At 41.0% G+C, this 23,419-nt stretch overlaps 1 protein-coding gene across 1 annotated transcript; it reads right to left on the bottom strand.

The window, feature by feature from the left end:
• Positions 1 to 17,127: 17,127 nt before the first annotated feature.
• Eve (segmentation protein even-skipped) lies at positions 17,128 to 23,190 on the bottom strand. Its single transcript, XM_076436541.1, has 3 exons — positions 22,802 to 23,190; positions 20,620 to 20,816; positions 17,128 to 19,501 (listed from the first exon to the last, which is right to left on the bottom strand). The coding sequence occupies exons 1-3, from the start codon at positions 22,947 to 22,949 to the stop codon at positions 18,737 to 18,739; spliced, it is 1,110 nt and encodes a 369-aa protein (XP_076292656.1). The 5' UTR covers positions 22,950 to 23,190; the 3' UTR covers positions 17,128 to 18,736.
• Between the last annotated feature and the right edge of the window lie 229 nt (positions 23,191 to 23,419).

Genomic DNA, 23,419 nt, shown 5'->3' with positions numbered 1-23,419 from the left:
TCCCCCTTAACCCTTGAATCTGCCTCCAAAGTCTACGTAAAAAATGCAATGATGCAATTACATCACGTTTCATATTATCAGGTTGAGCACATTTTTTAAAAAATAATACCAAATAATTTAGCGTAAAACGTTGAACGACATTAATTAATTGACTGACTTGTGTCAGAGTGTCGGATAAGGAAAGACGTTACTCCTGAGGTGATTCTTCCGGTGTAATTCACGAAAACCTCGGACCAATAGCGCGCGGCTCTAGCCAATAGGGCGAGGCGTCGCCGTTGGCCGCGCCCTGATTGGTCCACGTTTTCCCGCGTCGTTGAACTTCCACAAAATTGCAGCTACTCATTTCTATCCTAAATGCATAAATCTTGTAATATCCGACTAAGAATGAATGAACCGAATCCTTGAATCCTGAGGAAGTTCATCATCACCTCTGTTCCGAAAGAACATAAAATCGAGAGAATCCGAAGGTGCTGAGAGACAGGAAGGGCTCGTTTCTTCACAAGCTGCCTTTTTCAAGGGAAAGGACTCGCTGGTGTGCATAGGGTTCCGTGTCCTTGGAGTGAATCGTACAAGCTTCTTTGTGCAGAAGTCGAATAGAAAGTAAACTGGGTTGGTGGGTCGAGAGAGTGAACGAGCCAGGACCAGCATAAATCTTTTCGACTAGCGATTTAGGGGACTCGGTCAATATTTCCAAAATATTTAGCAGGCGCCCCGCGGAGTAGGCACGCGCCACTTTTCAATCCAGGATCCACCCTTCTTTCTCTTTTGCCTTTTTCCTCGCTTCGCGTACGACGACCTTGACCGAAAGCCGGCTAGAAGAAAGTTTTATTGGGGCATAAATACGTCGTTCGGGGGTTCCAAGGAACATTTACGATCCTTTCACAGTGTTCTTTGTCCTGCTCTGCTTGCTACTTACCGGGCTTCCGAATTTTTATTGGACGCCGGTGGAGCTTCCGGCTGTTATCAAACGTGACCTCCACGATCGTCGTTGGGAAAGCGAGTTTTTTACTTTGCAGCACATCTGTCATACAGATCTCTGCCGTTTGCACGGGTCCGGAACTAAACTGAACATTTTCGTACGTGCACCGCGTTTCCAGACGTGTATAATTTAAGAGCACGTTCACGGCAGCCCTCAACTGATCCCGTGCCATTTGCAAGCTCCTCTAACAAGTTCTGTAGGAGAGGTCAATAAGAAAATATTAATTTAGTATGGCAACAAATATCGTTTATATATACTTCTACTCTTAACCCGTTTGCAGCATTGCGTATATATACGCACAATTTTGCTGGTTTTTTTAGGGCGATTGGGGGTGCATTTTACGCACACACCCCTCCAGATGACGGTCGGTGGGAAGGGGTAGCGTGGGGCTCATCCTTCCGAAATAAAACTAAGGGTTGGACATACCCACTGAAGAAACCCACCGCCCAGAAGCCCGAAGGACCCTTTTACTCCTTCTCTCTAGCCGGAAGAAAAGAATAGAAACAAAATTTATCAGTGTGAAAATTGTGAAGTGGCTTTATGCATTCAACACTTCAAATACTATCATGCTGCACAAAATAACTAATCAACATTCCCGCCATTATCAATAATATGGGCGTAAACCATATATTTGCAATTTATTTTTTTTTATATATGTAAACTTTATTATTATTTATTCATATATTTTTCTATTTTTAATTACAGAATGCTGAAATATGAACTTCTTTTACTTGTTGTAATTTTTGTACTTAAATTATAATTTAAAAAATTTGGTGATAAAGACCTTCTTTTAATAATTTTAATAAATTGAAGATATAGCACCGGTATTAGACTCTTTAAATGTTTTAGTCATACTAGAAATTCTAATAATCAAAAACAGTTTTGGACATATTTGGAATTCTCATCATCAGAAAAACCTATTAATATCGGCCAATGACATTTTCGTATTGTACAATTAGTTTATACAATTTCCACAAAGGAATATTATATAATTAGCTGATAATGAAGCCTTGGGATTGAATTGCGAGGCAAGGGGTTGATATACTTTTAGTGTCAGTAGAAAATGTTCCCACGAGTTTCAACTTTTACAGTAAAGTTAATGTTCCGGCACCTACCGAACGGAAGAAAAAATGAACGTCACATTTCCAAATTGTCGACTACCTGTTCCCCCGACTTTTTGACTAATAGTTAGGTAACCGGCGAGAAAGACGAAAGTGGCAGAGCGATAGTGACCCAATGAGCCAGCACTAAAATCGAAAGTGCAGCTCTAAGATTTACGAGCCGATATCCTCGAAAGTTGCGTATACTTTACAGTCACCCGTTCTGAAGATACTTCCTCCTTCTACAGGAGCAATCTCGGAAAATCCAATTTTCTTCATATTCCGATAAACTCACCCTCGCCCCTCGTCATTATGTCTGATTAACACCTTCGAATGGGAAAACGAAAGGCGGTGTTCGTACTTTTTACTACATGGCATGTTAACAAGTTAGCCATGGACCGTAAACTTTAAAAAATTACTTTGAAAAATAAATTTGAAAAGAAGAAAAACAAGAGTGAAATTTCACTGCGGACCCAGGTAGTCCCTAGAGGGTTAAAGGACTTTTATTTACGAAAAAATCGTCAGGGACTTATTCAGGTAGCTAATATTCCGAAGTCCGATGATAAGTAGCCGGTCCAGGTTTCTTACGTCAGGAAATCGGCCTGTTCGGGTCGTTGCGTATCGGTTCGCGTTAACTTCGAGTAATTTCTGTCAAGGCTGCCGAAAGAGTATACGGAAGTGGAGGAAGAGAGAATCCGGTGGGCAAAGGCAACAGCAAGGGATGGCCTTTGCCGAGGGTGGGTTTGCGTGAGAGCTACCGTGCTTCCAACTTTTAGATGATTTACGGAAGCCCGGTACAAAGCAACAAGGTAGCCTCATAAAATAATAAACCTTCTATTAGGGCTGCCTCGTTTCCTCTTCGTCGTCGACGACGGAGAAGCTTGCTGCACTATTACGGTTATATGCACCGTGCACCGACGACGCGACAGCTTCATGGTTTCCTGTTATTTATAACGGGTGGAACGAATTCTCGCCGATCTACTAGAAAAAGACTCGCGGAAGCTACTGGATGTAATGAGCTGCTTAAGGACCATGGCCAACCAGAACGTAATATATAATATTATATTTCATATCGGTTCGATAATTGGAAGGGTTTGAGATGAAGGGTCCGTCCGATGACCTAAAGCTTCTCACCTCGTTCCGAGTCATTACTCTGAAGATCTTCCTTGGCAATGCACGGTCTCTCGTCAATTCGTTTCGATGGTCACTAAATCGTTTCCGTAACACTTATTGCAATTATTAGCCCTGACTTGAAAGTGAAACTACTCGATCTAATGTTCGTGCTTATTGAATTTACTGCAAGATGATGAAAGGGTCATCATATCTATTTATTAACGAGCTGCGGATTTTATTGCTAAATACAAATCTCCTATATCGATTTTATGAAGTGGAGATTTGATAAAATGTACTTCGTCTTTCAATAATATTTTTATATCTAAATTCTTTTTTTTACATCTTTTTTATATACGATGAATTTTCTCTTTACAGTAACATTTTCTTTACTCTTACAGTGTGGAAGAACATGTCGTAGAAGAGAAAAGAAAATTTATGTTTTTTATATGGCTACATTTATTTTAATGCTTAAAAATTAATTAAAAACGATTCAAATTTTATTTAATTGAAAAAGAAACACGTAACATTCATATTTGTTAGACTTTGTTTAATATCTTCATCTCAAATTTTTTTTAATACTTCAAAAAATAGGCAGGTCTAAATGAAGGACTAGCCGAAGCATTGCAGTAAAAAGTATGTTTTGTATATGGCAACATTTATTTTAATGCTTAAAAATGTATTAAAAACGAATCAAATTTTATTTCATCTAAAAAGAAAGGCGTAACATTCATCTTTGTTAGACTTTGTTTAAAATCTCCGTCACGAGAGTTACTCCTTAAAATACGGCAAGGGGTTAATGGAAATATTTAGCACATTGAAAATATGAGTAATTACCATGATAGACACTTGAGTTGTTTGATGAAACCATTTTAGTCAGGGGTAGTAGTGTACCTTCTGTGTCTATTAAGGTTCGAGCATCAGCAGAAGTCAAAAATGAGATTCGTCCAAGGGTGGACCAGTTCAATTTAGAACGGTTAAATGGCGTGGGTGGGTGACCGCAATTAGCGTCTATCGGCGGATGTAAGAGGCAAGCATGCGTCGTTCTGGCGACATATAAAGAGGTAAAGTTACATAAAGCCGCAGATCTCATCAGGACGTGGGTCGATCGTAAAACGAGCCAAAGGGCTTCCTCGCGTTCCTCGTGGAACCTAATAAAGGTTAGAGGAGAGAGAAAGAATAGGAGAGAGAGAGCGCGGGAAAGAGAGGGAGAGAGATAGAGAGCAATGTCCTGTACTATAGGTGAGTTAATTCCATCAAGGGAGACCTGATTCATTATCCAATATCGGATCTCGTAAATCCTGGCTAGGCCAAATAAATTATCGTCCTGAAACCGTCGCGCTGACCTCCCTCACTTTCGAGGATATCCGACAGACGTCCATGGATACGTCCGAAATCGATCCTGTCGATTCGCGTCTTTAACCCTGATTTATTCTGTCCAACGAAATTATTAGTTCATCGTCTGATAAACATTTAAACGATAATCAAGCTGATTCTTCATGTTGAGAACGCCACCATTTTGTGAATGATCAAGATTTTTCATTTCTTTTGGTTTGGACCATAACTGCGGCAATACCGATTAATAGACAGCTTCATTTATTCTGTCCAACGAAATTGTTAGGTCATCGTCTGATAAACATTTAAACGAAAATGGCGCTTATTCTTCATTTTGAGAACGCGATCATTTTGTTAATGATCAAGATTTTTTATTTCTTTTGGTTCGGACCATAAGTACGGCAATTCCGATTAATAGACAGCTTCATTTTTTGGTTTAATTTTCCCTTGAAAAAACGGAATTATTTTTCGCAGATAATTTTTCTGAAAAATGTTCCTGAAATGTGGCGTCGGAAACCAGAATACCTTGACTGCACTTTGTACGATATGATCCGAAAGGGTTGAGAAAATCTGCTGCGGTGATTCCAGGAAATTCGTGATAAGGGGACAACGGGAATTGACGGAATTTCAAGATACGAGGACTTGGGTCTACCGCATTGGCCAGCGCGGTAGACCTCGGTTCGTCCTTGCGTGTTTGCAGATTTAAACAGCATCCCGGAAATTAAGAGAAAACGTGGCGAGTCCACGCGGACTGCAAATGTTGCGGGCTGCAGGTACAATCGGAGTCGTAAATTTTTTGGAGGAATTCTGCCTGGAGGCACCGATGGGTTTATGCTTTTATGCATTTATGCTATTTGCCATTTGCCGGGACTTACCATTTCGAATTTGCACAGTCTAATCGGTTGCCAGAAATGCATTCGTTCCGGGTGCATCTCCCGCCGATTGGCTCTCCTAATAAACTAAGCAAATAAGAGTTTACCTTTTCTTCGTGAAATCGGAAGAGTCAGGTCAATATTATCTTTAAATTAGTGTACGATGTACTTGTTGTACGATGTACGATGTAGGCAGAGTTGGGCAAACATTTTATTTAAATATAATTTTTGCCCAACTCTGGATGTGGGTGTCAAAAAATAATTGAAAAAATAAAAAGGTTTTATCATCTAATTCCAACTGTATTTTTTGCGGTCGAGCTGCTGAGTCCTACAAATGACACTTTGCGATAAGTCAGATGAATTTTTTATAAATATAGTACAATACAACTTTTAGGAATTTTCACGAATTTTTTCAGAAAATCTATCTAGCTTTCTACATTAGGATTTTACAGAAATATTTATTGGTATTTGGAATACGCGTGACGTTTTTTCAATAACAAAACTAATAAAATTTATACGTGTTATATATCTAGGTGCACGGTAGTGCACCAGCCAAGTTCTCGCACTACCTCCTTTTACACGAAACAACTTAGCCGTTTTGTAAAGGCTTATAACTCGGCACTGGAGGCCGATGGAGAGATGTAATTTCGCACACTTGTTAAATGCTATCATGTCTCAATATTGACAAAACATTAATCTTCCAACATTAGTAGGTTCCGAGATATAGGACCTCAAAAATCGCTTTTGTAACTGACTGACTGACTGACTGACTGACAGATTATCAAAACCTTTTGGGTACTTTTCATTGACCTACAAGCTTGAAATTTGGTCCATAGGTCCACCATAACAAACACTCAAAGGAATAATTATGAAAGTTTGAAATTTTACACCTTAAAGGGGTTGTATTGAAAAAACAACATTACGAAATAGGTACGTAGTTACTTTTTAAACCAATGACCGTAAAAGGTGTTAGGTAGCGGCCAAGTTTGAATAATTAAGCCCTCCATGTAACTCTTTAAAAATTAAATAGCGTTCTTTTCAACTAATTTTTACAAACGCTTTTTTCAGTATTGCAAGAGGTATTTCTAAGCTAACGAACTTGGCCGTATTTTGTTTGATCTCACAACTTTTTACGGCCATATGAACATGGATCCTGTTTACAGGATGTTTTTGTTGGGATTTGTTTATAGAGTATGCCTTTCTGTACGCATATTCTACAGCATTTATAGTCAAAGAAAATGCAGGAAACATTTGGCTTTTCCGAAAATGAAATACGGGAATACCGACGTGATTTTCACTAATTTTTGTAAGGTCTGTTGATGGTTGAAGGTTTTTGGCGGTTTGTGCTATGTCGGTGTCGATCTGGAGGGTTTCCGTAAACCACCGCTTCCCTGCCATATTTCTGACCAAACGACAATGGACTTCCGAGGGTGGGTTTTGGTGGAGGTTACCGCGTTTTCTAGTGTATCTAGGAAGGTCTGCCACGGATGGCCATCCGTAGGGTGACGAAAAGACTTCACCAGCCGTAAATCTTCGGATGGTTTTATTTTGGTTTATTATCTGCCGTTCCTTTTCCGTTTCTCTCAGCATCTCCCTCGCGCGTTTGTTCGAGGACTAGTGACACCGTAATATTACCCGCGTCTCGTAAGAGGTAAACGGGAAGGAAACGCCGAGGAAACACGTCTGTACCGCAGTTTCTCGGTCTTTCGTTCCAGCCGAGATTTTTCCCCTTTTATGCGTGCCACACAACACTGTACCCCGTTTTCTCCGGCACCGAAAAGTCGTTTTCCAAAGTTTCGGTACAACTTCATTGCTTTATGGCATCCCCTTGTATCCCGAGATGACCCGCCAACACCCCCATCCGATCTTACAACAATAAAATCCCTGTTTTCATGGACCGGACCGACACAACGTTTCTGATCAGAGTTGGGCAAACATTTTATTTAAATAAAAATTTTTGCCCAACCCTGTTTCTGATCAACTCTTTCTACGTACAGGGATGTAACTACACCCCAGACTAATAAAAACATACACGAAAATTTCCAAAATTGTCTTAGGAACTTCTGTCATATAATTCACAAAAATTTTTTAATCTTTCCATACCCACACCGCGTCGCCGTGAAAATTAAAAAAATTCCAGAAATACTGACGCAGTCAAACGTTTTTTTTTACATTTTGCACTGAGAACATGCAGATTGCACCCCAGCACATGGTTAACATTAGAATATATTTAAGGGGGTGTTTGCCAAAATTTTATTCGTCACTATCGAATAAATATTCAATGAAACACGAATTACTGGGATAAAAATTTATTCGAGGAAGTATTTATTTCATATTGGCCTTTAACAGTAAACCTACCACTGTCGGTCAAATGACCGGTTTCATATTTTTCATTTCACAGTTATTGAAATGATGAAGTTGCTTACATGGAAATTGATTCATAAATTTCTTTATCCAAGCAGTTATTGCAATGCAAATTGCACACAACCTAAATAAGTAGAGTCTCGTCATTTTTGTAACGTAAAACATTTTAATCGCTTTTAGTGGTCGGTAGGTTTAGTGTTAATATTAACTTTTTCCCCCATTTAACTGAGAAACCCTGTATAAACGACTTGTAGACGGGGAACCCCGTTAATGATTTAAATAATCCGATATTTTCTGGAGGCAGAGGCGAGGTTCCCACAGTAGGTGAAAATGGCACCGATTACCCGAATTAATTCCCACAGTGGGCATCGCCGTCGATAATCGATCGACAATAGGATGGCGCGGTATCGGAGCCCGACGGTAAAATTCGGAGCAAGGAACTCGAAGAGATCGGTCACGCTCCGTATCGAGAATCGATTCATAGTTAATATGGCACTGTTATTTATTGGCACCCGCCGCACCAGGATTCGGCACGCTTGCCGTTTATGAGAGAAATATTATGCTGCGAGAGATCCAGCCACCGATTACAATCGGAGATCGTCCGTGGTAAATCGATTCGCCTATCGACGCAGGTTCCGTTCTGTCTTTCATTATTTATCGCTTTCTTCGGTCCATGTTCTTATCTCAGCGATGCCATTTTGTTTCAGCACAGATAGAAGCACGAAACTATTTTTCGAATCATTACAGTATACTCTCTAGAATGAATTGACGTTTAAAATACGTAATTAATAAACGTTCTACACCCTCTGCAAATTCTCGCTGGCGCACACTGCGCAGAAATTGACTATTTTTGGACAAAATTCAATAACTTTTGTTCTGTTTATGATAGAGACTTGAAACAAAGTGGGTTTTTTTTTATTTATATTGAAAGCAATCTCAATATGATATTATTATAAATATAGTCATTTATTTAAACATTGAAAAACGATATTTATAAACAAAATTTTGTTTTATTGGTGGTTTTCAGTAGATGAATTCGCAGTTCAGTTCTTCCGAAACTGAAACTTCGTTTGAAATTAAATTTTTTTCATAAATAGCAACTGATCGGAATTGTGGAAGAAATACTGAAAGTTGCATTATACAACTTCTTTATGTGGGCCTATATTGACAATTTAACAAATACGTTTTGTAGATCTGTGTCAATTGAATATATTCTGAAAATGCCGTCAGAATCGGTCGACGTTGCAATGAGCTACAAACGTTTAAAGATGGTAAAAATTGCAGATTTTTTTTTTTTTTTTTATTTTCGCTATGAATTGATGTACGCTTTCAGATTCGCTTGTAACTAATTTCCTACTGAATTTTTTGAATTTTTTTTCAAAAAATGATTTATTTGGACATTTTGACATAGTAGGAACATAGTTTTAAATCGATATGAAGCAGTGACTTTTTCGATTTTTGCCAATGGCTCGGCGCACTGTGTGCCGCACTAACCACAACGAACCACAGGTTCCCAACAATACCTGCAGCGTTCCCGACTTTTTATCGTGTTCAGAAAATTCCTCCACGACCGATGAATCCCATTTTTGAAACGTAATTCCGTCGTGTTTACACGTCTACTTATGAAGTCGTCTTTTTGTGTCCGAAGCCTCAGCCCCGCCATGATGGAATCTGATCGTTCCAGCAAAACAGGCGGGCAAAAACGGTCGCTGTTTTCCTAAGCAATGAAGTTTTTGTCTGGAAAAAAAATTGGAAAAGGCTCGGAAAACACGTTCGAAAAATCGAGGATCCTTCGGTCTCGCTTGAAAAAGGTGTGGACAGCGGAAAGTGCTTCTTCATCGTCGAGAATCGCCGCGACCCGCAGCGGTATATTTTTTTTCTGGGTCAAAAAACTGTGCATCGCGGCCTGTTAGAAAAAAAAAAATACCGAAAAACCGGTACAAAAACCGGGGCAAAAACTAGAGCCGTCCGACCGGAAGGGTTGCAAAGCTTCCGAGAGATATCTGCGAACGCGTGGAAAAAAACCGGGAAAGGGTTAACTTCTTCGAAGGAACGTTAACTGGACGCTTCACGGGCTTGTCTTTTTTTTCTAGCACGGCAAAAAAAAAAGTCGACGGTAGAGCCAGCCAAATCTTCGAGTTTGTACCATTTATGACTGTTACCGGCTGTATAACGCTCCCAATGGCTCCTGTTGCCTAACAGACTTCTATGGGGATCCCGGAACCCCCAGTCAAACAGTCACAACACCTTTCCCTACCCGGTGGAGGATTTTTTAATCTGATTGCGGCGATCATAGTGTTTGCGAGGAGATTAGCTCGGTAATCTTGTTATTCGACTTGATATTCTACCGGTTTTGGTTACTTTTGGCGAATGGTTACCGATACACCGACCATCCTGAATATTCAAGGAAATTGATATACGAAATAATTTTCTCCTTCCCGTCTTCGTTAATTTTTATTTAAAATTTTAGGTGTCAATAGTAACCTTGGGCAAAAAGTACAGATTGTTTTACTTATAGACTTTTACTTTCTCTATAATAATGTGAAACAGTTCGATAGAGCGTACATAAAATATTTATGTTTTAAATAATGCTCAAATAATGATTTGAGCAGTTAGTAACCTCATAACGACTATGATATTAGGATACTGTAAAATATTTCTCTTTATCAAGGGTTGAACATAGAAATCGTGAATTCAGAAAATAATAATAATTATTATTATTATTTATTATAAACGGACCGAAGCCCTCTTACATACATGTTTACAATAGAAAACAATAAAAGACATCTACTCGTATAATAACATAGAAGGACATGCATAAAAACTAATGGTACAAACTTTTTGGTATTATCCTATAATCCTGCGTAATTGTTTTTTAAACATGTGCAAAGACTCAACGAAAGAATCAATACGATTATAGAGAGTGTTAGAGTCTGCAATAATGCGATTTATTGGAGTAATTAATCCATAGGTAGATCAATACACGTTCAGGTACGTAGAAATTGACAATCTCAATATAATTATTAATTAAATTAAAAATAAAGCTCTCTGATCCGATACTCTTCTTCGAGCAGACGTATAATTAGAAGTATCGGGGTGGAAATAGAGATTCTTAATTGTGGGAACAGTTCGATCGACGTGTTCGGTATTCCTAGTTCCACGAAGAAGCATTCGGAGGAGAAGGTGTGCGTCTCGTCATGGTTCCATCACAGCCAGGGGGCTAAACAACCCCCTTTTGTGAGAGACGCCGCAGGGGTTGCTACGCCTCCACGCTTTCACGGCTAACAGGGAGCTCCTTTCAGCAGTTTTGACTTTTCAATTAGCCACAGGTTTGCCTTCACCCAAATATTGTGCCTAATGTCCCTTCGTCACGCACCACCCAGGATATTTGGTAAAAGTCCTGGCCCCGAGTCGAACGAGTTTCAACGCTTCGAATCGATCACGCTCCTTTGCGCCAATCGAACTTACCTCGCTCAACAACCCTGATCTTTCAAGCTCCAGAACCTCCAAAAACGTCTTCAGTTTACCTTCGAACCTACAACAATGGTTCAATTTATAGTAAAAGGCTGTTCATAGTTTTTCAACTTGCCCGGAAAAGTATAAAAATGTCGGTCAAAGCAGCATACTTTAAGACATCCTTGAAACCAGAATAACATTCTAACCCTCATGCTCACAAATAGTTGCCTGAAAGATCTTGAAATAATTAAACCAATAATTTATGTTCCATCTATGACATCATATTTTAATAATTACATAAATGTAGTAAATAAAGTCTCACACCCTGAGGAATATACGAGGGTTGAAATCGTTTGAACCATCTTCGAAAAAGTAGCTCCACCCCAAAGGGTGAATGGAGACTTTATTGACGGTATGAAATGTTGCCAAGAAAAAAAAAAGCGTAGCATAGTCGAGACAGTAGAATCGCTTCTTAAGCAAGACGAACAGATTTCGTTCCTGCGATGTCACGGCTCCGATAAATTGAAACCTCCGGCGCAGCGTTCTTTCAGAAGGAGCCGCTGTTTAGCAAACAAGACGGGGTCGGAATGTTTCCGACACATTTCGGTGGAACAGTTTTTTCCAGTCTGCGAGGCATGTCCGCCGTGAAATCTCGAGTCCGATTCGCCAGGGATACGTTGGTCCGTGGGGTTTCCGTTCGCAACTCGTGCTGACATGTTGACGCCGTAGTTCGCAGCCGCGGGTGGTCTATGGAGACGTGACCAAAACCTGTCAACATTTCTTTACGTCGGCGAGACAAACTCGATCACGGTTTAAACTTGCCTCAGGAATCCGGGTTTCCCTTTCTTCCGACGAACAAAAAAGATCCTGCCGTGAAGCGCTTCCTGCGGTCGTAACAAAACCCATCGAAGCCACTTACGACTGTCGATAACGAAAAACTTCAACGTTTCCCTTTTGCCGCCGTTCCTGGAGCATTGCTTCCGTTTTCGCGGCTGCATTCTGAAACATAATTTGTAGAATGGTACTGATATTTCGGAAAAATAAAGGGTGTCTCAAAATGACCTGACATTTTAAATTGCGCGCCATTTTTTTGTGGCGAACATAGAGTACTAATCTTTGCCAACTGGCATCAGGAAGTACATATTGAGGTTTAGTCATGGAGAATTACACGATCGAGCAACGTATAGAATGTTTGCCAACCATTGGTTTGGGCTGAAATTCATTTTCTCTTTGTCAGTAGCTGTTATTATCAGTCCACGTGGAGGTCCCAATATGGCACTACCAAGGGTTCCCTAATATGGGTATAGCTATATATTGACATTCTTGGTGTGGGTGCCGAAAACCAAGGTGTACCATATTAAGAACCCCTTCGCATCTGCAAATGACACACCACAAAAAAAATATTTTTCCCAAGCTGTATTAATTTTTGAAGAAACTTGACCCCAGAATCTTATAGGGAGGAAATGCATCTACAACTGGTAATTTTTTTGGACGGAAAAGAGCATTCTAAAATAATCAAAAAATGACATCAACAAAAAGTGGTTCATATTTGGGCACTTTACCCTATACTGTTTATCTCGATGAGAAAATTATAAATAGCGTGACAGAGGAATTGTACATTTTAATACATATTTCTAATAGTGAAGATGACCATAGACATTGCCATAAAAGTGTTCTGAATGGTTGTTGGTGTTTGAACCCCTTTATATTAACATTTCTTTCGCATATGACGTTAATCTCGTGTGGAGGTATTTTTCATGAAGCTAGGAAAAATCCCAATTATACACACTTGATTCGATGGAATAAACATAAACTTTGCCCTCGCAATACGTTTCCCCATTCGAAATATTTCCTTACACATAAAATGCGATGCACATGGAAATCCCCATAAATATCGCGTTATTATCGCTATCTGAAGCAGGAAGCTATCGTATGCTTATTGTCCTGACGCAAGGATGCTGCTAGCAATCTATCCGCCCTCCCCCCCCCCCGTACAATAGTGTAAATAGATTGTTACGAAGGAGCCGTTTAAACGGCACCTAATGGCCCGTCAGATAAGATAATGCAATTCCACGATCGGCCGTGATTCCTCGAAAAGATGGCCGCCACCTAAACCGAGGGGGTGACGACCGAATCTCGACGTAATTTCGAAGGGTGGAATCATGCTCTAGGGGATGATCCCTGCGTCGAACGTATAAATTGGATATTAATATTTGATGAACTCGCTAGGATCACTGTCTGAATAGCTCACGAAGAAAATGATCGATCTTGTGATACCAATTGATCTTTATTTACGGTGGCCAGAAATCCTCCGGGCTTCTGTTTTTATTAACAAACGAATATAAAAATACACTTTTAAAGTATTGGTTCTAAATAAAATAGCTAGAAATATAAATTCTCGATCAAAAGTATCGTTTTAATGATTTACTTGGAAAAATATCTATCGCTTTACTTCATGGACAAAAATTTTTTTTTAATAGTTTAAAAAATAGGCAGGTCGCGGGTGCTTTCGACTTTGTTCTGCATGTCTAAATGAAGGACTAGCCGAAGCATTGCAGTAAAAAGTGGGGTGTGAAAGTTGAGCGTGTTAATAGTTACCCCTGTAACTACTTGACCGTTTTCGAAGATGGTGAATCGCTTTACGAGGACAGGTCATACAATATAACGCTTAAATATTTTTATAATTCCCCAGGCAAACGTTTCCCGGGGTCGACTCGGCCGATTCGTCTTTTTCCCAAATTTTTTCGATGATTTTTTTACAGGCCACCAACAATACACCTCGTTTTATATTTATGACGGTAGATCAGCGCGGCGATTTTTTTCCCTGGCCTTCTCGATGCTCGGGCTCGAGTTTTTATGGGTTTACGAGTGGCAGGTATCTTGTTTCTTCATTACCGTTGCCAATGCAATGCTCGATTCCTTCGTCTTGCAAATTACCATCTTTATATTCCGGTTTATTAAGTAACTGCTCCTTTTCCCACTCTATTTCAGGGATGCTTTTTTTAACGATCCTACCTAAAGCTCGATTTTTCACGATATATCAGAGCGTTGCTTTATTCCCTTCTTGCGTGTATGTGTGTGTGTTGGCTCTTTTACAACTTGCGTTGATAAGGGATGCTAGGGTCGGAAGGTGATCCTGAATCTTTCTAAGTAGAGTGATCCCCGGGATTTTCTAGACGTCAGTCACGTTGTTCAATATGTTCCACGAGGATAGAGGCGTTCCATCTTAATGGTATTATCTCATGAGACACTTTTACTTTCGGCTTGGGGTGAAATTAAAACAGACGTTTGGTTATTGTCGAGAACAATTATCTACTTCAGCTCTTTCAATTCGTTAAATGTCACAGCAGTCATCAACTCTGCGTATTCTATTCATTTACAGCGACTACCACTAATATTCTGATACTCTTAGAAACACCATAACTTTTTTAATATCGGAATATACGACTTGAAATTTTTGGAGAAGTTAGAACAATTGGTTTGCTACATAACGTGATAAATTTTTTTTTTTTAACTGCAAGTTGTTGGAATTGCAGAGAAAATACTAAAAGTTGTATTTTTTAATTTTTTTATGTGAGCTTATAGATCTGTATCAATTAAACATATTCTGAAAATTTCATCAAAATCGACCGGCGTTCAAAAATGGTAAAAATTGTAGTTTTTCACGATTTTCGGCCTCCAACTGCACTAATTCTAAGGATTCTTACATCTTTCAATCGATTTCTATGAAACTTTCACAGTGAATATAATTGATACAGATCTACAAAACGTATTTTTAAAAATTTCAATATAGGCCCGCAAAAAAAGGTTCTAAAATGCAACTTTTAGTATTTTCTCTACAATTCCGACCAAATGCAATTTTCGAAAAAATTTTTTTTCACATCCTGTTGTAAACTAATTGCTCTAGCTTCCCAAACAAGTTCAAATCGCATAGTTCAATATTTAAAAAGTTATTTTATTTTTAAGAGTATCCGAATATTAGTGGGAGTCATTGTATATTTGCGTATTCCATTTATCCATTTATCTCGTACCAGCTCGATATAAACAACAAAGAGAGAAAGTCAACAATAAAATGAAATTGTATGTTGCAGATTTAATTATAGATAGAGGGTAGACAATAGAAAGGGCAAAATAGAGTTTGATGCATGCATGTGTCCTCGCATGATTGCGCCTCTTAATTTTCAATCAACCCGCACAAAATATTTTCACGAGCTCCGTAAACCACCAAGAAACATCGTTCGTCTACTCGAGAACATATTTACGCGGTCCAGTAATTCCGTACGATCCACAATTCGTCGATGCTCGGATAAACGGGAGCCACGGGGGACAACAGTAGATTCATAGTTAAACCGCAATGGGTTGTTAAGCCAGTGGCGTTTATACGGAATTATCTCGTTTCCCCGGCAGGATCGTTTGAAGAGTTAATTGCCACTGGCACCCCAAAATCGTAGTTTCATCCCCGAACGCATTCTGTGCGCTTTCGTGCACATTTTGCAGCAGCCACGTCGTTCGTAATAGAATCACTTATTGTGAGGCGTACAATAAGCGAAACATCCGTTACGGAAGGAATGGGAATTTTGAAGTTGTACAAGGACAAGAGAGCGACAGAATATAGATTATCGGGAAGGTGGCTCACGCGACAAATATAATTTCTAAATACATACATATTCGCTGTCACGCGGTTTACATTTGGGTTCGTTCACCCTGGCTCGAGCTTGAACAGCTGTCGCGATCAACAAAAACAAGCGCGATCGTTCTTCTACCTATTCACCGGTGGATCGAGCAAGAAATCATGTAAGGCATGTCGCCAGAAATAGTATCGCATCGCAGAAATTAAATTGAGAAGACCAGAAAAATGTTTACAACAACCCTTAACTTGATGAGAGACTCGCGAGAAGAAATTAATGCTAGAAGACAAAGCAGTGACTGATGAAAAATGTTCGAACGAGGATAAACTTTCACTCGGATCATTCAGAAGACTCCGACGAGAGCAACACCCCACGATAAAGAGATTAAGCAATCGTTTGGTGCTGGTGGGATTCGTGAAAATGGAGGAAAGGGCCGGACCCATTACTCGACAGGAGGGGTGAAATAAATATTACAGTGATTGATTCGATACCCCTAAAGCTTGGATTGATGGATATCGTGTCCTGGAAGAACTATTAAGGATTTAGTTATATTAAACTACACTTTTCTCCCCTGCACAAACAATAATACAAAATAACGAACCTCTATAATCACAGTATGAACCGTTACTACCACATGATTCATTATCCAAGATGCAACTATTTTCCTTTTTGTATATCATTAGCACTTCGATTAAAGTATATCCCACGAGAGAGTATCCACGTGAGAAGATCAGTTTTCGATCGTCTTTGCGCATCTTCGCTCTAATTGGCTCAAGAAAGTGGGGAGTGGGTAGTGGAGTGAGAGATGATAGGCTCGCTGCGCCCCCACCATCTTTTAAGCTGCGCGAAACGGGGTTACTTTCTCGTGGGATATACTTTACGTTCCAACGAACTTTTAAACGTTCCTAATTCAGAAGTTAATTACTCTGCAAAATATTATGTGTAGTTACTCAATAGTTTTAAAGATATAAACAATTATACTTTCATACCTTGTTGATATGCCATGATTTGCAGCTCAAGTTTTCGAAGTTCAATTGTTTATATCTTTAAAACTATTATGTAACTACACCTAATATGTTGCAGACATCATTAGGGATCCATATACCATCGCCTCACAAAAGATTATCAAAATCGGACACTTGGGGTCCTTCCCTTGTAAGTGGAAATGTTTCAACAGGAACAACTAGGGGGTAGGGCGGTTCTAAGAATAATATAACAATAGACTGGATATTTATAGATTATATCATATATATGTATATATAATATTTATTCTCCTTCTCCGTCTTTATACACTCTTATCGCTTTACGCAGACACATAGGTACCCTAATCATAAATATCGACGTCTAATCCTAATCGAAACATGATAATGGCCACACGCCACTACCATACTCGCGCATCTACGAACTTGTAGAACAATGACTAATAATTTACACTCGGCTACTACGTAGTGACTAGACTGCGGATCTTTATGCAAAATAAAAATGTTCTGCGTTGATCCTGGAAAAAACAGTAGTTACATAAAAATTTATTTCATTCCTTGATAGTCTTCTTACGTTGAAAACAACAGAACAATATTAATATACAATATTGATACAATATCTATATTCTTTCACCGTTTCATATTTCATGCAGTTAATCTGATTCACGAATGCACAAAAATCCGCAGTCTAATAATGACGTAATACTGTACAAATCGGCTACGATTATAAACAATCTAATCCATACACGCAAGCTTCAGCTCTACTATACAAATGTTGCACAGCGATCATTTGACAGGTACAAGAAGTACGTATTAGATGATTGCATAAGTTCGCGCTGTACTACACAACTGTACCGCACGGCGGAGTGGAAAAAGAATAATTATTATATATTATATATCATATAATTATTATATAATCCATAAATTAAAGCTGTATTCCGGCACGAACTTTTGCAATTATCCGATGTTTTCAAATCAGATCGTCCAATCCCGACCATTTAAATTGGCAGTTCGACTAATCTATAATTACAACGGACTATGTACAACTTTCCGCCCCTTGTCAACGGGAGTTACATTCGACTTCAAACGAAATCTGTTAATTCTTCAGAATCTCTTAGATTCAACGTCAGTTGTCAGACTCACGAGGAAATCCTTCGAAATCGATATGGAGTACATAAATGCAAACGTCCTTTCGTTTCTAAACACTGACTAAGTCACTGAAAAGACGATCGCAGAATAGAAATCTCGCGCGAGAAGGGGTGAAAAATTTGAAAAAAATTCTCCTAAACTATGTACACTTAGAACTACGGCGTTAAAAAGAGACGATTTGGATATGTACACTCGAAGCGACGAGCCAACTCCATGTCAAATACGGTCGGTCGCAGTCTTCAATCTTTGGATAATTACGTCAATCAGAACCAGCGAGCTAGTTCTCGGTCGAGAAACGTGTCTTGGACTCTCTCCTCTTTGGACGATCATGTACAGTGGAAGTAACGAGTCAGCTCTAAGCCAAACCAACGTCCTCTATCATCTTCCGTGCACTATGGATGTACGATGTTGGAAGAAGAAGGGATCTCGAACCCGCGACCTGTTCAGTTCCTGAACAGACTCGTGAAACCCTCTGACTTCTCTGATAATCTCCAGTCGTCATTAAACGAGGAATCCTGATCCCAGATGAATTATGTACACCGGAAACAACGAGACCACTCCTTGTCAAAGAGGAGGTCCTTGTCAAAGAAGAGATTCTCTTCCATCTCCTTTGGATAATTTATACTATATCGGAAGCGCAACGAGCCATCTTCGTTTCACGGAAGCTGTCTTTACTTGTCCTCCAGGGGGATAATAAATAGTATTGGCATTCGGGGGGGAGAAACCGTAGCCACGTGTCGGCATCTTCTTCGAAGATCATTCTTTACGCCCTTTCGGGGATGTCATTCTTGTACGGCTGAAACAGCTTCGGCGGCTCCATCTTGTTAGATTGTACAACATTCGGCGACGTGACGAGGCCAGCATAGCTCGTTTTGCTCTCGAAGGCGCCGAGGCTCTGGATACTGGTCGGCAGTCCCGCGATACTCATTCCGGTCGGCAGTTTAATCTGCGTGGGATGGTTGGCCGGCACAGGGCTGGTTCTCTCGTGAATTTGCTGACTGTTGGAGTGGTGAGCGTGGTGGTGATGGGGTCCGACGCAGTCGCAGTCGCTGGATGCGTCCGAGTGCACCGGACTCAACGAAGGTAACAAGGTTGGCCTGTAGGCGGCACTTGTGGGTGGGTTGTTCATCTGGAAGGCGGTGTTGCCAACCGTAGGAACGCCCAGACCGGACAAGTGAAGGGGTGGCAGCGAAGGGTGATGCTGGATGAGGTGAGGGTGTGCAGGATAGGCGGCCGCTGTGCGTGGATGAGGGCGATGAAGCGACGACGCGCTGCTCGTTGGGACCGCTCCAGGATAAGGTGTATATCTAGCTGCGTAGTAGGCTGCAGCTGCTGCTGCAGGATAGCTGGGGGTTAGGTGGGCCGCCGGTGGCATTCCTGGGGCCCCGTGGTACGGCGATGGTGGTAAACTAGCTGTTGCAGCGGCTAATAATGTTGCGGTTAGTGCCGGGTCGGTGTACATAGCGAACGGCCACGCCATCGCCATACGCTGGCGCTTGTCTTTCATGCGACGGTTTTGGAACCATACCTGGAAAAAGAACTATGTCTGGTTACATCTCTAGCAGAATGAACGGGAACGCTTTTATTTACATAGTGTTCTTTTTTATACAGAAAGTATTTATGAAGTTTTTGACGACCATCCGACGATGATAGAAATTATACAGAAATGTGTTTGAGCGCATCAACATTTTTAACATGCCAGACTCGAGAGAGAGAAGGCCGTACAAAGAATAATATTAATCGAAAGATGGTAGTCGACTCGGTCCCGAGGCCCCGAAAAAAGTGGATTTCGAGGAGCACCGTATCCGTCGTTTAACACCTCGATCATTTTTTTCCATCGGTAGGCGTTTTATAGCCATTGTACAACGGTGGCCGCGCGAGATGAGAAATTAAGGGATCCATTAAAGTCAAAGGTGGCCCGGGAAAACCGCTAATTAAAGTGATTAACACCTCCCGACCGGATCGACCGGTCGTGGTCGAAAGATATTAAGAAGTCACGGGAAAAGGATCAAGGGGATCGAGGCAAAGCGAAGACCAAGAAGTCGGTGTTTGCCTTTCGTGATTGACTGTTTGCTCGGCACGTTCGGATACAGTAGCGAGAGCGACGAGGAGAAGAGAAAAAGAATGAATCGCCGGGAGTATATCTCTTCTGGACAGAGAGAGTCTCCTCCTTCTCTCTTCTCCTCGAGCTATAATTCGATCAAGCATGGCGGAACCGCGAGCAAAAACGGTCGACGTCCCCCGTTCATGGTGTTCGACTAAAAAACTTCTAATCCTTCTAGATTCTCGTCACACACCAACGGACAAGCTAATTTCGCGATCTATTCGAACGCAAACAACCGACGGAGAGTTCCTCGGCATTGCGCAACGCGAAAAGTGAAACACAAACTCCAAGGCTTTCGCCATCTCTGTTCCCGCGTGAGCGTCGATTACCGCCATTAATTAAACAGACCGAGGTGTTAAAAGAACAGTTTTCTACGCGCGGGCACAGAGTATGAGGTCACTGTTTACTGAACTTTACCGCCGCGTGTTTGCCAAGAACTGGCTAACACACACGGCGCGCAGGCGGCTAATGGCGTTCGCGAACAGGATGAAACGGTCCCATAATTGGCCACGGGGTAATTAAAGTCCTCCCGTGGTACACACCTTGATCGTCGATTCCGGCAGGTGCAGCTGAGCAGCGAGTTCGCATCTCCTCGGCCTGCTCACGTAATTCTCCCTATGGAACTCCTTCTCCAATCGGGACAGTTGCTCCCTGGTGAACGCTGTTCGGTAGCGTCTGATGTTCGGATCCATCGAGGACAACGGTTGTTGTTGTTGCTGCTGGTGCGTCGGCGAGGTATCTACACAAACGAGGAACCACCCTGTCAGTTGCGAACCGACAATCTCTTTGCGACTTCGAGTCATTAGCCACAACGTGTCGTGACAAATAAGAAAAATCGGGGCCAGTCTTGTTTTCGGATCGTGGCCGAAAGACAAATTTTCTAGAATCTACTTAGAAAAGAGAAGAGATAAAAAATCTACGTAGAGGCTTCCGCCGACGGGGAAGCAACAGCCGGATAGAAGAAAGATTTGGGGAGCCAGAAAGGATCCCTCCGTGTCCCAGGACTTCTTCTAGCTTCCCCAGACCCCACACAATAAAAAATAACCTCTCGTTCAGAAATATTCTACGAGTCCAATAAATGCCAAAGGCTTACGATGTACAAAGTTTAAATGTTTTTGACAATACGCGTCATTCATTAACAGTTATAGGGGCAGCCGTCTCTTTCTTTCCGAGGGATAGAGGTAAGGGGTGACGATAGAACAAAAATTCTCGACACCGGGGCGACCGATTCCCTAATCTTAAACGGTTCTGCAATAAACGAATCTTTGGGAACGAAGTTGCTCTTTCGGAAATGTACCATAAAATCATTACCGTAATAAACTAGGGGACCTTCTACGAAAGGTTTATACGTTTATTTTCGGCAGGCCCGCCTGTAGATAATACGGTCCTGCCCAAACTACCCCCGACGTTCAACGATGACTACATTCAATTGGATTAACCTTTCGTCCGCACTTACCTAGACTAAACTCCTAATAAACTCGACATCAACACCATTCATTCTTTAAACGCGTAAAGCTAGTTTTTCTCAAATAGCTAACGGGTACACTTTCTTCTCGCGGTAAGTCCGCTTTAACAGAAGACACCACCTTCAACCCCGAGAATATTGTGACATATGTATTAAACGATTTGGTCTGACTTTGGGTTTTTACATCCCCCGAAGATTCCAACAAACGGAGGTATTTGCGAATTGTTTCTTTGTACGACTTTTATGCCAATTTTGTTAGTTCGATGCATGCGACACGTGGCGAATTATTTCTTCAACCCCTAAAATTCTAGCTGGCGAACATATTCGTATGTAATAAATTATTCACTTTTTCTACTTGTGCTCTGCTTAAATTAATCACCGACACAGGATGCAAATTGTTAGGTGTGCAAATAAGTTCTTTCCCCTTTTTCTCCACATTCAAGATTTCATTACATTTTAATGTATTCTTCATGCATCTGGGTCGGATTTTCGTTGAGCAATTGCTCTAACTCACCGTCATCGAACTTTCTCGGTGCACCTGAATGATCGTCGTCTGCCAAATTAAAATTTCCGGCTCCAAATCTTTGATACCGCTTTTCGCATGTTCTGTAAGATACCGCGTTCTCGCCCAGTGTCGCGCAAACCATTTCAGCAGCTGCAATAGCTGATTTCCTAAGATGGAATGCAAAGAGTAAGCAGTGACTCGCATGCCATATTTCTCGAAATTGTTGCATGGGACTGGGAACTCTTACAGCGTTCACCGCGATTCTTCTTGAAACTAGATGAACACTTTTTCAGATGGCACCAAAATCGGGAAGAACGTCAAATTCGGTCAGAAGTTTTAGGATCGTAGAAAAAAGGGAAGTGACATTTGCACACCTAATACTTTGCTTCCATACTCTGTGTTTATAGCAAGATTCTACAAATTCTGAACTCTGTTCTTTAATCTTTTAGTTGACGTTCTGAATTTGAACTTCGAGGCAGAAAGCAAGCTTTGTTTCACTCCCTAAATCTTTGATAAATATCCAACAAGAATAGCCCTTTCTTTTCTTACTATCTGTGCTAATGTTTTGAACGTAAACTTCGATGCAGAAGGAAGGGTTGCTATTCGCGAAGTTTCTAATATACATATACATAGAGATAGAAGAAAACACTTTCTTTAAATTTTTTGGGAACTTTTTCTATTTAAATTGCAACAATTTCCTTCAACACCGAAACAGCTAATCCATCTCTCACGACAAACGGTTGCACTCACGTACCTTTGTCCGGTGTTTTCAGCATGTTTCCGGGCTGAGGGCTGTGCGGAGGACTCAGTTGATATTGTGGCGGCACAAGATCAACCACGATAGTCTCTTCCTCCCTCTGATCCCTTTGCTGGTCTTCAAAATTTCTTTGAAACCCCTGCATACTGTCTGATTCTTTTCACCCTCGAAATGAATTTTTCGTGGAGAAACGTTCACGCGTTCAGTACTTATAACACCCTCGCAACACCACTATAGTGTCACTGATAATCAAAGTAATTTGTGGACGATCACATGTCCACCTACTGGCTTTCGAAAGTACACAATGAAAGATCCGGTTTGTTTCACTGACGATCGTTGAACCGAACGAATGCGTCTCACTACTGTCTCGATACAGCTACGGGGAGCGCTAGCGTCCAACTGGTAGAGTAAAGTGGCAGGACGAGCAGCGTAGCAGCAATTTATACGACCTTGCCAATCCGCCCGGCGACCATCGTTCCGTCACGGTCGCGGATTGGTGGGCGTTCATTTCTCTGGCATGCCATTGGTCGCTCAAATCTTCTGGCACTGCCTATTTCCTCCCTTCTCCGGGTCCCCACCATCATCGGGGAAGCCTGGCCAACTCAGATGCATTTT

The sequence above is a fragment of the Lasioglossum baleicum genome, chromosome 13, assembly GCF_051020765.1.
Source record: "Lasioglossum baleicum chromosome 13, iyLasBale1, whole genome shotgun sequence".
Lineage (NCBI taxonomy): Eukaryota > Metazoa > Arthropoda > Insecta > Hymenoptera > Halictidae > Lasioglossum > Lasioglossum baleicum.
Note: the sequence above shows the minus strand (reverse complement) of the source record. Positions and strands in the feature narration are given on the sequence as shown.